This window comes from Piliocolobus tephrosceles, chromosome 10, assembly GCF_002776525.5.
Source record: "Piliocolobus tephrosceles isolate RC106 chromosome 10, ASM277652v3, whole genome shotgun sequence".
NCBI classification, from domain to species: Eukaryota; Metazoa; Chordata; class Mammalia; order Primates; family Cercopithecidae; genus Piliocolobus; species Piliocolobus tephrosceles.
Window position 1 is genome coordinate 99,493,477 of NC_045443.1, and position 14,062 is coordinate 99,507,538.

General features: G+C 42.0%; 1 protein-coding gene across 1 annotated transcript in view; it reads left to right on the top strand.

Annotated features, from left to right (window-relative positions):
- DRAM1 (DNA damage regulated autophagy modulator 1) overlaps positions 1 to 3,444 on the top strand; it is a 43,323-nt gene extending 39,879 nt beyond the window's left edge. The window contains exons 6-7 of the mRNA XM_023187568.1: positions 544 to 636; positions 1,541 to 3,444. Of these exons, the coding sequence (XP_023043336.1) occupies positions 544 to 636; positions 1,541 to 1,585 (138 nt within the window). The 3' untranslated portion in view covers positions 1,586 to 3,444. The remainder of the gene's footprint in view (positions 1 to 543; positions 637 to 1,540) is intronic.
- Positions 3,445 to 14,062: the final 10,618 nt, after the last annotated feature.

Below are 14,062 nucleotides of genomic sequence, written 5' to 3' on the forward strand. Positions count from 1 at the left end.
TCTTTGTAGCTGTATTTACCTTAGGATGTTAAGCAGAACTATTTTCTGAATGATCATTTCTGTATAAACAGGGAAACACGAAACCTAGGGGACTAGTTGGCCAGGTTCATCTAGATGTGTACACACATTCTCTGGAGCAATCGCGAAAGTGCTTGTCAAGCATGGCCTTACATTTAGGGATTCTCAGCGGAGGGAGACCAAGTCATGCCTTGTATGGAAAGTTCTTTCTTCTGTTGAGTCCAAATTTGCTTCCCAGTCTCAGCCATTTTGTAGTCCTTAGTCTGCCTTTTGAAATGACAAACTAATCTTAAAACGGGAGTTTGTGGGAGCCAGAAAGAACTTTGGAATATCTGCCTTCGCATTCTCAGTGGGCAGGTGCCCTGACGCTTAGTAACGTGGTTGTGCTTACCTTATATCCTCAAATTTCTGATTTATGCTCACTGGACAGCTTTTTCCTTTGGTTGAACCTCCTCATTGTATTTCAGTGTGTACATTAAAGGGAGTCTTCTAGGCTAAATTCTGTTTCTTTTTTATTGGCATTAGGATTATGTATATCACGTAGTGAGTGCGATCTGTGAATGGACAGTGGCCTTTGGTTTTATTTTCTACTTCCTAACTTTCATCCAAGATTTCCAGGTAAGTGTTTATCAATTCAAATGTTTTAAATTGCTGACAATTAGGATTCGTAAACATTTGCAGAAGACATTTTGCATTTTTAAAAAGAGCACTTTCTTTTTATCTTTAATGTGTTTGACAAAAATATGTAAGGATTGTGCAACTTCATGTATTAGCTTCTTCCCAATGGAAGGCATCTTTAATAGCTCTCCCACCAATGAGATTTTCATATGTCCTCTGCTGTTTGATGTTAATAGTCATGTATCCTGCTTGTTTTCTTTTAGGAGGTCTCACTTACTAGTTCCAAATAATAGAAAGTAAATATATTTTTTTAAAAAATAAAAGTATGCCGGATGCGGTGGTTCATGTCTGTAATCCCAGCACTTTGGGAGGCTTAGGCAGGCGGATCACCTGAGGTCGGGAGTTCGAGAGCAGCCCGACCAACATGGAGAAACCCCATCTCTACTAAAAATACAAAATTAGCTGGGAGTGGTGGCACATGCCTGTAATCCCAGCTACTCAGGAGGCTGAGGCAGGAGAATCGCCCGAACCCGGGAGGCGGAGGTTGCGGTGAGCCGAGATCATACCGTTGCACTCCAGCCTGGGCAACAAGAGCGAGACTCTGTCTCAAAATAAATAAATAAATAAAAAATAAAAGTGTGTTGTTCAAAAAATATTCCCAAAGCAGATAGAAGATGGGATTACATCAGATTTGTCCACGGGAAAAATCTTACATTTTGAGACAAGTGAATTATTAGCTCAAAGGATATAGAAAGCCAAGAAAATTGTTTAGGACCTGACTCAAGGATAGCACAAACCATACTGAGATCATTCCTTAGGTGGTGCAAAGCTGTTGGAAATGTCATTGTCAATGCTGGGATTGTTTAACTTCTTTTAAACCTTTTTCTTCCATTTTTTAAAATAGAGTGTCACCCTAAGGATATCCACAGAAATCAATGGTGATATTTGAAGAAAGAAGAATTTGATCTCACTCAGTGAATGTTGCAGGACGTTTCTAGAAGGTGCTACAGAGGACAGACAGGGTTTTGAGGCCACCCTGATTATTGGGATGCATCTGCAGCACATCCAGGACTTGAATTTCGTTAAGAGTTCCTAATAGTTGTACTATTTCTAAAGATGTGTTTTCTAGAGAATGTACAGCCTTATGACACTGTAGTGATGTTTTTATAATTTTCTAAGTAGTTTTTTTATATTAACAAATTCATATACAGAAAAAATAAGGTGTTACAAAAAATGGAGAGCTCTTATTTTTGTACAGATTCTGTCGTTTTTTTTTATTTGTGTGCGATTTATGGAAATACATTAAATGAGTAATTTAGGTTCAGTACGTTTGTTACAAAGTAAAATCAGGGGATATTCATTTGTAAATTTTATTCTTAATGAATGAATTGTATAATTTTTTTATCATAAGAGCATTTATAAAATTCAATTTATAAAGATCATATACCCAAATCATAAAAATTTAGTTAATACATTAACACTAAGATACTGATTTTTAGCCGAACTAAGCAAAGTGCTTCAACTGAGAGGCCTTTATACCACCATGTACAGTAACTCTAAGTGAATATGAAGACCTTGGTTTTGAAATTCTGCCACCCACCTTGTTTCTCCCTGCTCATGAGGCCGCACCTTTTGCTCTTGCTGCTAACTGGCCGTTCGTAGTGGGTGTAATTACAGGTGGAATGGTTTTAGTAAGTCAGGTGAAAGCCACCCTGTATTGTTTTTGGCACAACTTGATATATAGTCTGACTCAGAACTGAAACTCACATCTCAAATTGATTTCATGCCAGTAAATGTGGCAAAGAGAATAAAGGCCCAAGAGCGAGACAAGGAGAAAGGAGAAAGGGGCAGCCAAGAAGAACTTCTGGGTGCAGGATGCTATTTATATGCTCCTCATTTTCATGCCTGTGACTGGATGTCCCTCAACACTAGGAAATATGAGTCAAGCCCATGGTATTAAGCAAGAACTACAGACTCTATCTTTTCACCCAAATCATGAATGACCAATAAAAAGCAAATTATTCCAGAGGAGGAAGCAGCCCTTGAAATGTTACGGCTCAGGCCTGAAAGGTCAAGAGCAGGAATTCCGTCTTTCAAAGACCCTAGAGCATAAACCCATGTGTGTCCAAGTGGGTTCAGCCCTCAAGGGCACATGCCAAGGGCAGAGCAGCCCATGTAGACAGCTTCAGAGGGCATGGGGGTGTAGGAGTTGGGGGTAGCTCCTCATTAACTATTTGTTGGATGAGTATAGGGGTGAGGCTCAGTGGCAGTCAGGTACCTCTGCAATGGCAAGCTGTCTCCCCTCTATGTGTTTCGCATATGTTATTAGAACACGTCCCACACCCCTACCACTGCAATGTAGGCCCTTTAATAAGGTTGAGTAGAGAAATCTGGCAATAAAAGGCAAACGTAAGCATGCTTTCTTTAAGATGCACCATAAATGGTTTTCTTTAAGTGAATGGAAGAGTTTGACAGAGAAACACCTTTGTAAGCAAACATTAAGAATGCTGGCTGGGTGTGGTGGCTCACAACTGTAATCCCAGCACTTTGGGAGGCCCAGGCAGGAGGATCGCTTGAGCCTGGGACTTTGATTCCAGACTGGGAAACATGGCAAAATCCTTACAACAAAAATACAAAAATTGGCCAGGTGTGGTGGCATGTGCCTGGAGTCCCAGTTACTTGGGAGGCTGAGGTGGGAGAATCACCTGAGCCCAGGAGGTTGAGGCTGCAGTGAGCCATGTCAGTGCACTCCAGTCTGGGCAACAGAGCAAGACCCTGTCTCAAATAAATAAATAAATAAATAAATAAATAAATAAATAAATAGCATGCTAATCATTTCTGGGTTCACTGTGACTCGTTGTAATGCTGGGGATCCCCTTTGTAACACTGGAACTGAAAGACAGTGACGAACGCTATGTCAAGCATTCATTATTCTGAAGAGGAGGAGAAATGCCACATACCTTTCCCATGGGACCTGTGGTGGAATGAATCCATGGTTCTGCCTCACTTCGAGCAGACTTTTGTTCTCAGTACTCTTCACGATGGATTTTCAGGCTTCGTTTTCACATCTCTCTGCACAATTAGATTGGGAGCTCCGTGAGGGCAGAGTATGTGCCTTGATCTTTATCTTTGTAATGCCACAATGAACACAGTGCCTCCTGGTACACTGTAGGTGCTTAAGAAATACTCACTGAATGCATGCATGAATGAATGAATGAAGGAAGGAAGGAAGGAAGGAAGGAAGGAAGGAAGGAATGACTAAGGATGTTTGTAGTGCTATAATATAGAATGGGATTTACTCTGCTTTACTAGTTAGTTTCTTAATAAACAAATAGTCTGCATCGCCTGGTAATGTTGACTGTTTGTGTACTGTAAACATTTCAGTTGTTTGGACATCCCCATTCTATGACAACTATCTTCAATCTGGACAGTTACCACAGACATTGCTACATGAGCTAGACCAAATGTACACCTGTCTTGGCAAACTGAGAAGGCCAAAAAATCACTCCAGACAACCATATTCAACAGATGCCATGCAACCTCTAAACCTGGTCTTATTCACATTTTGGTATTATTTCTAATTTCCATGAACTTGCATTTCCTTGGACCTCATGGCTGAAAGAGTTAAATGAAATGAAATATTTCTTTATTTTAATTTTTTTATTTTTGAGTCTCGTCCTATTGCCCAGGTTGGAGTGCAGTGGTGCAATCTAGGCTCACTGCAACCTCCGCCTCCCGGGTTCACGCCATTCTCTTGCCTCAGCCTCTTGAGTAGCTGGGACTACAGGCGTCTGCCACCACGCCCAGCTAATTTTTTGTATTTTAGTAGAGACGGGGTTTCACCGTGTTAGCCAGGATGGTCTCGATCTCCTGATCTCATGATCCGCCCGCCTTGGCCTCCCAAAGTGCTGGGACTACAGATCCCTTTGGACTTCATAAAAGTATGATTACGATTTAAACTTTATGCTTTCTTAATTCATGTAGTTTTCCATGTGGGCACGATTGGTTCATCTTCGTAGATTCTCAAATGTTAGCATCAGAAGTTTATGTCAGTCAAGATTCAGAGATGAAGAGATTAGAAATCCAACAAGAAGAGGAAAAGGGAATCTATATTGCCTCAAGTAACTGAGACATTCAGGAGTGGAAGTGGCTTTATGGGTGGCTGGATCTAAATGTGCCATTAGGACTCCATCTTCTCTTTCATCCACTCAGCTGGCTTCATTCTCAAGCAGGCTTTCCCCTGGTGGAAGTGAGAGGGCATCTACAACCCCCAGACACACAATCTATCCAGAAAAAGGGGGGGAAAGAAAGGACCTCTCAACAGTTCCAACCACATGCCCATGAATTGTCTCTGATTGGCTGGCTTGGATCACATGCCATTGGGAGGTCTGAGGCTCTGATTGATGAGACATGAGTCACATGTTCACCCCTGGAGCAGGGAGGGGTCAACACTACCAAAACTAGTGGGCTGATGGTGACTGAAAGTTGTTTCTCAGAAGAAAGGGGTGGAAATGGGTCTCTAACAGACAAAAAGCAGCAGATTCCACTGTGGAATTAAAACCCCTTTTCCCTTCATACCCTCCCTGCCCAAAAGCCAACCTAACTTGCTTCACAGTAAACCAAAGTATACTTGCTTATAACCTTTTCAAATTTGAAAGTAAATAAGCCATTTAGATAATACAAAAACCTTATGTTAACTCCAAAGTTATGTTTATATTTTTTAAAAGTTCTTGTTTTATTATTTAGTCTCTCTTATTTAGAATCAGTTTTCCTGATTTCTAATCAAGTGGGTCTTTTTTTTTTTTTTTTAACACTAACACAGAGGATTCCACAGAAATTGCGTTTTATAAACCAAATTAAGTGCATCAGTGTTGTGCTGTGTTTGGGTTTCCTAACATCCCTTACATGTGGCATTGTCCCATGTTCCCATTTTTACTCAGTTGGAGACATAGTAGTCTGGTGTTTGGGCCTGGAATTAGGAAAGGGCAGTGGGAGGAAGATAAGTGGTATCCCATTCTCTCCCACTGCCTGATTCTGGCAAGCCAGTAAGCCCAGCCGTCTCCCCACACACATACTCTTGGTCTGGCTCTGAATGCCCCACATTCTCCAGTCCAGAATGTCATGCGTCTGCATCATGTCTGTTGCACAAGAGAGCAACCACAGCCTCAAGCCCTGGAGTAGAATTTTCTGACTCTCCTTGGTCACTCCCAGCAGATTCATCTTCTTTTCTTTTCTTTTTTTTTTTTTTAGATGGAGTCTCGCTCTTGTCACCCAGGCTGGAGTGCAATGTCGTGATCTTGGCTCACAGCAACCTTCGTCTCCTGGGTTCAAGCGATTCTCCTGCCTCAGCCTCCCAAGTAGCTGGAATTACAGGTACATGCCACCACACCCAGCTAAGTTTTGTATTTGTAGTAGAGACGGGTTTTCACTATGTTGGCCAGGCTGGTCTCGAACTCCTGACCCCAGGTGATCCACCCACCTCGGCTCCCCAAAGTGCTGGGATTACAGGCGTGAGCCACTGTGCCTGGCCCCAGATTCATCTTCTAAAATGAAGGGTAGCAGGTTTCCAGACCCATATTGGAGTTGGCAGTGACCTCCAGAGTCCATGCTTGGAAAATGCTGAAGAAGATGTCAATAGTCTGTCTTGTGGTTTAAGACAAGGTGGTGTGGGGTGCCCAGAAAGTCTGTGGTTTAGGTAGTTCCTCAGCAACAAGCACTGCTCTGTGCCCCACCATCCTCAAGGCCAGTTCCACCTCTGGATGTCTCAGTTACATGAGTTGATAAAAGTCTCTAACTTCAATAAACTGGAGTTAGATTACAGATGATTATACCTGTAAGAGTCCTGACTGAAAACAGATACACAAGAGTTCCCCTAATATGAAAATACACTAAACTACTATCATCTGGAGTCATTTTTATTTCATTTTTTTCTTTTGCAGTTTTCTTTTTTCAGTACAGACTTGCCTTCAGAGGAAAGATCATTTTTACATAAGTGGATTCAGCTGCCCCCACTCACAGTCCTCACCCTCTAACCATTTGTTTTTATTTCAAAAAATTTGAGCAATATTTTCACAATTCAAAACTCAAAACAATATGAAAAGGTATACTGTGAAAAGCATTTTTGCTTTTCCCTACCTGCGTTTACTCAATTCACTCTCTCCTCGCAGATGTCCACTTTTTTTTTTTTTTGAGACAGAGTCTTGCTCTGTCGCCCAGGCTGGAGTGCAGTAGCATGATCTCCACTCACTGCGACCTATGCCTCCCGGGTTCAAGCAGTTCTCCCTGCCTCAGCCTCCCAAGTAGCTGGGATTACAGGTGCCCACCACCATGCCCAGCTAACTTTTGTATTTTAGTCAAGATAGGGTTTTACCATGTTGGTCAGGTTGGTCTCAAACTCCTGACCTCAAGTGATCCGCGTGCCTTGGCCTCCCAAAGTGCTGAGATTACAGGTGTGAGCCACTGTGCTCAGCCTAGATATCCACTTTTTATCAGATTTTTATGAAAATACAAGCCAAAACAAATATTTTAACATGTTTTCCTTTTCATTTTTACCCCAAATATAGTATACTGTACAACCGGTTTTGAGTCTTACTTTTTTGACATAGCAATGTATCTTGGAGATGTTTCCTTTATCAATACATAGAGATCTCCCTCATTTTTAAGGTTAATTTGCTTTGTTTTATACCTGTACAGTATTCTATTGTATGGCTGTGCCATTATTCATTTAACAAGTTCCTTATTTGATGAGCAATTACATGGTTTCCAAATTTTTGCAATTACAAGTAGATGACTTTGTACATACATCATGTCACACATGTGCAAGGAAATCTCTAGGAGAAATTCCAGTGAGTGGGATGTTGGAAAATTCATCTGTTATTTTGCAAATGTTATCTTGCCTTTAGAACCTTTTCACTTGAATATTTTTATTGGGAATCTTTTTTCTTTTTCTTCTTTCTTTCTTTCATTCTTTCTTTCTTCATTTTTTTCCTTTCTTTTTCTTCTTTCTTTCTTTTTCTTTTCCTTTTTTTTTTTTTTTTTTAAAGACTGGTCAAGTGCAGCAGTGGGAGTGGAGAAGGAAGACAGAAATCTGTAACTGGGCTGGGCATGGAGGCTCATGCCTGTGATCCCACACTTTGGGGGGCTGAGGTGGATAGATCACTTGAGTCTAGGAGTTCAAGACCAGCCTGAGCAACATAGGAAGACCCCCATCTTTACAAAAAAATTAGCCAAGAATGGTGGTGCAAGCTGTGGTCTCAGCTACTCAGAAGGCAAGGGAAGAAGATCGCTTGAGCCTGGGGAGGCAGAGGTTGCAGTGAGCAGAGATTGTGCCACTGCACTCCAGTCTAGGCTATAGAGCGAGACTTTGTCTCAAAGAAAACTAAACTAAAATAAAGAAATCTGTAACTGGTTGTGAACAATTAGTTGTAAACACCAGTGCACTCGGACAAGCCAGGAATCTTTCTGATTACACACATTTTCTTCTAACCTGAGGATGCTGAATATAAGTTCACGTTTCCTTGGTAACTCAGTCATCCATGACTGTAGATCAGGTGCAAATGTGGATTCTGCAGTAGACGGTGTGGGACAGAGACCTGCCAACTTGGTCACAGGCCTTCTACAAACACCCCTTCTGTTCCCTCTTTTATGTAACCACCTACTGCAGGGAGTGCAAGGCTGTGTGCTCCTCTTTCTGATGACAGCAGAACTCTCCTATCTTCTTTTATGGGCAAGAGTGTCTCCAGTTCACTTGGGTTTTTCATTATGATATTGCAAACTTTTGCAATTAGTGGCAAAATTTTGTCAATGCCTCTTTCAGTTTGTACTCACTTTTCCTTTTTGGTATCTCTCTGAAGTCCATTACTTGTCTTATACTTCTTCCCTATCTTTTGAAGGGATTGTATTTTTGTTGTTGTTTTGTTTGTTTGTTTGTTTTAAATTTTGAGACGGAGTCTTGCTCTGTTGTGAGGCTAAAGTGCGATGGTGCGAGCTTGGCTCACTGCAACCTCCACCTCTCAAGTTCAAGTGATTCTCCTGCCTCAGTCTCCTGAGTAGCTGGGACTACAGGCATGTGCCAACACACCCAGCTAATTTTCGTATTTTTAGTAGAGACCAGGTTTCACCATGTTGGCTAGAATGGTCTTCTTGATCTCTTGACCTCATGATCCGCCCACTTCGGCCTCCCAAAGTGCTGGGATTACAGGCGTGAGCCACCGTGCCCAGCTGGAGACGATTGTATTTTTATAGACATCAACAATCAAGCACAATATTCTCTTCTCCTTTCTGGCAAAGTGATCCAGGACAGAACACCAGGGGCAACCCACAGAACTTTTGATCCTCCCTGACCTTGTAGCTTGGTGGTCAGTGCAGAATGACCCAATGAGTGGGGGACACCAGCAATGCAGTAGTCAGAAAGAGAGAAAGGAAAGAATCTTTACCTTTGAGAAACTTAAAAATTGACTTGGAAATAATCAGCTTTAAGTTTGCCTAAATGTATCCATTATGTCATTTGGAAAAAGAAAATATTATTTGGAATTACCTATGGGGAGGCATCATAGTTTTTTCAGAACCAGGTATTCACAGACTTTCACCTAAAAACTAAGGATATTTCTTTATCTGCTTACATGATCACTTAAGTTCTGTTAATACTGATTGAGTATTTCCTATATCAGATACTGTGAGGGCATTTCCTCATAGTTAACTCTATTTTATTAATGAGGAAATTAAGATGTAGCGAGGTTGTCACCAGATACCAAATGATGGGGCTAGAACCAAACCCAGGACTGTGACTCCTATGGTCAACCTTTGCCATGCTGACAGTATGATTCTTAGTCACTGTCTTATGAGTATGAATTAATTTGTCAGCTTTTCTAGGGTTATATAATATAAGGCCTTGAGAAATGAAACCCTTAAGCTGGCAAGTTTAGAAAAATGGGTGAAATGTTTGGATTGCCACTTCAAAAGGGCAGGTCCTGGTTGAACTCTGAGCATCTAAGGCTTGTGGGGGTAGGAGCAGGTGATAGGAATCAGGAGTAGAAACAGTAAGAGAGGATCTGTACGATACACCTGGTCTTTGGTGGGAATGCGGATCAGTTCTTGTATGAGTACGTTTTCACGCTGCTAATAAAGACATACTGGAGACTGGGTAATTTATAAAGAAAAGAGCTTTAATTGGTTTACAGTTTCACATGGCTAGGGAGGCCTCAGGAAACATATAATCATGGCGAAAGAGGAAGCAAACACATCCTTCTTCACATGGCAGTAGGAGACAGAATGAGAGCTGAGCAAAGGGGGGGTGCCCCTTATAAAACCCCCACATCTCTTGTGAACTCACTATCACAAGAGCAGTATGAGGAAACCGTCCTCATGATTCAATTATCTCCACCTGGTCACCCCCTTGACACGTGGGGATTATTACAATTCAAGATGAGATTTCAGGTGGGGACACAGCCAAGCCATATCAGTTCTCCTGCATCCACCACAACCCGAGGAGGAGCACTGAAGAGGCCAAGGATTCCACTGGGCAGTGAGACAGGGGTGCAGCAAGCTTTCAGTACGATTCAGGCTCTGGTGGCTGTGAGGTGTGGATTCTTAGGACTCTCGACTCCTGGTATCTTTTGCTTCTGGAAGGTGTAGTAAGAGGGACTGGGGGTTGTCTTCTGTCTGTGTGGACTTCCCAAAGGAGAAGTCATGGTAAGGCCCAGGGAAAGGACCATCTAGGCTACCACAGGGCTGGGTAAAAGAAGTCCTTAGAGCTCACTTTTTTAAAAAGTTATTTTAATTTATTATTATTTTTGAACACTGTTGGTGACCATTATTTTACTGTGGTAAAATATAACATAAACTTTATCATCTTGGCAATGTTTTTTTTTTTTTTGAGACAGGTCTCACTCTGTCTCCCAGACTGGAGTGCAGTGGTGTGATCTTGGCTCACTGCAGCCTCAACCTCTGGGCTCAAGTGATCCTTCCACCTCAGCCTCCCAAGTAGCTGGGACCACAGGTGTGTACCACCATGCTTGGCTAATTTTTGTATTTTTTGTAGCGACAGGGTCTCACTATGTTGCTTAGGCTGGTCTCAAACTCCTGGACTCAAGAGATCCTTTTGCCTGGACCTCCCAAAGCGTTGGGATTATAGGCATGAGCCACCACGCCTGACCATTGCAGCCATTTTTAAGTGTGCAGTTCAGTGATTTTGAATACATTAATAATGTTGTGCAACCATCACCACCATCCATCTCCAGAACCCTTTTAATCTTGTAAAACCGAAACTCTGTGCCCATTGAACAATAACTCCTGATTCCCCCTTGCCCCAGCCCCTGGCAACCATTATTCTACTTTCTGGCTCTATTATTTTGACTATTCTAGATACCTGTGGAATAGGCATCTAGATATCAGTGGAATCATACCGCATTTCTCTTTTTGTGACTGGCTTATTTCATTTAGTGTAATGTCTCAACACCATCCATGTTGTAGCATGTGTTGGAATTTTTTCCATGTTAAGGCTTAGTAAGATTCCATTGTACATTTATACCACATTTTGTTTACCAACCATCTGTTGATGGACACTTCAGTTGCTTCCACATTGTGAATAATGCTGCTAAAAGCTTGTGTGTACAAATATTTCTTTGAGACCCTGCTTTAAAATCTGGGTATATACCAAGAAGCGGGATTGCTGGATCATATGGAGATTCTATTTTTAATTTTTTGAGGAACCACCATACTGTTTTCCATAGGAGCTGTACCATTTTTCAGTCCCACCAACAGTACACAAGGGTTCTAATTTCTTCACATCCTCGCCAACATTTGTTTTTTCCTATTTATTTATTTATTTTAGATTTGAGGGTCTTGGTATGTTACCCAGGCTGGCCTCCAATTCCTTGGCTCAAGAGATCCTCATGCCTCAGCATCTCAAGTAGCTGGGATTACAGGCACAAACCACAGCACCTGACATATTTTCCATTTTTTTGGCTAGTAGCCTTCATAATGGGTGTGAGGTGGTATCTCATAGTATTTTGGTTTGCATTTCCCTAAGAATTAGTGATGTTGGGCATTTTTTTCATGTGCATATTGGTCACCCATGTATCTTCTTTGGAGAAAGATCTGTTCAGTTCCTTTTTGAATCGGGTTGTTTTCCCCAGCCCTCAGTCTTGTCACATGTGTGGATTTGATATCAGATCAGCAGCACGTAAATTAGCCTTCTTGGAGCTGAAGCAGCAGCAGGAAGTGGTGCGGACTCTGGCTCCTGGGTTCCAGCTGTCTTGCTCTCCCTTGCTCATCAGGCTAATTATCAGCACGAGTAACAGGAAAGCCTGGAAGACCAACTTCACCTTCTTTAACAATCCTTTTACTCAGGGTCAGCCCAGAGTAGCAGGTTCCGGGTACCACCTAAGACATCTGATTTAAGGTGAAGAGTGATGTATTTAGAATTGGCCAGTGCTTTGACAGCTGCAAACATAACCTTTAACATGAGTATTAAAATGAATACTGAGCTTAGTTCAGTCTTTCATTTCCTTTTAATACTTGAAAAGCTACAGTTTTGTTTTAAAGTTCCCTTAAAAGGCTCTAGCAGGTGAATTTATTCTTCCGCTTGACTGCATTTGGACCCTTAAGTAAGAGCCACCTTGAAATTGAAACCGGGAAAACCCTGCGTCTCTGGCCAGAAGCAGCAAAGGTATGTTCTGAGATTTATTAAATAATTACCTAGTTGTTGACATGTTGTAGGCAGGAGAAAGAAAAAGCTGAGATGTTGGCAAATATGAGTAGAGATTAGTAAGGATCTTGAGTCATGAGGCTTATAAATGTGGTAGAACATTTTGGTGTTACTGACCTTTGACTCAGGACAGTTGAACCAAGTGATGTGGTCTTCAGACCCAACCTGGCCTTGGCTTGGTGTATCTTTATATTGACTGTCTCGATGACTGCAGTCAAATGTGATCCAGTTGTTTGGAGCATTCACAGCAATGACTTGAAGGGAAGAGAATAAGCAATGAGAAACAAAACTCGGAATTTGTTGGCCTTTGTGACAGCCCAGCCGCAGTTGGTCTGAATAGCACATAGGGAGGGTTTCCTCATTGCTCTGAAACTAATTTGATTCAGAGCACCAGGGGGGAGGATGTTTTCACTTGGTGATACCTTCCATCCATGTTCCAAACTTCTGCCATGTGTGCTTCTTTTGAAATTTGTCGTCATGCTGTGTACCATAATTTACTTAATACCTTGCAATGGCTCCTTAACTTAAATATTTTTATTGTAAAGAGAAACTTCTCCTACTGCTTTTTCTCCTGGATTGCCTAGCTTGGTTGATGATGTTACCATCTGTTGAGTCACCCAGGGCAGAAACATGAGCGTTATCCTAGACATCTCACTTTGCTTAAAGCCCACGCCCCATGTTCTGTTAACATTGTCTCCTGGTTGGGTGCGGTGGCTCATGCTTGTAATCCCAGCACTTTGGGAGGCCCAGGCTGGTGGATCTCTTGAGGTCAGGAGTTCAAGACCAGCCTGGACAACATGATGAAACCCTGTCTCTACTAAAAATAGGAAAATTGGCCGGTGTGGTGGCACATGCCTCTAATCCCAACTACTCAGGAGGCTGAGGCAGGAAAATCGCTTGAACCCTGGAGGTAGAGGTTGCAGTGAGCCGAGATTGCACCACTGCACTCCAGCCTGGGCAACAGAGTGAGACTCCATCTCAAAGAAAAGAAAAAACAAAAGGCTCCCATGTACAGTATGAATAGATAATTATCATCTAAATTAGGGCATTTTGGGGAGCAAAGGGGACACTAATTATACCCAGGGTAAACTGTCTGAAGCAAATGGGGATATACAGTCAACCCATCCATATGGTCTTGAATCCTCTTCTCACTACATTCTCCCTACTATCACTGCCTTAGTTCAGGCCTTCAAAATTATTTGCTTAGACTAGTATAGTAGCTTGCTACTGTTTCCTTGATTTCAATCTTGGTCCTTTCCAATGTGTCTTACACACTGCACATAAACATTTTTTCTATCACCCTTTTCAAACCCTTCAGTATCTGCCCATAATGTCATGATACATTTCAAAATCCTTAGCGTGGCTTATGAGATTCCTCACAGATCTGGTCCCTTCTAGCCTTCCAGCGTGTTTGCTCTTTTAGCTATTGTTCTATTCACATTTATTGTCACTGTGGGTGGTACAATGTTAGACTCTAGGAATATAATAATAAGATGAGTTTTTGCCCTCAAGATATTTATAGTGGAGTAGAGAAACAGTCAAGGAATGCTGTAGCAATATGTACCATGGCAAAGCGCTGCAACCTATGGCTTCACTATTTAGGGTGTTGTCCAGGAACCAGCAGCATGACCATCACTTGGGAGCTCTGTAGAAATGCAGAATCAGCCGGGCGCGGTGGCTCAAGCCTGTAATCCCAGCACTTTGGGAGGCTGAGACGGG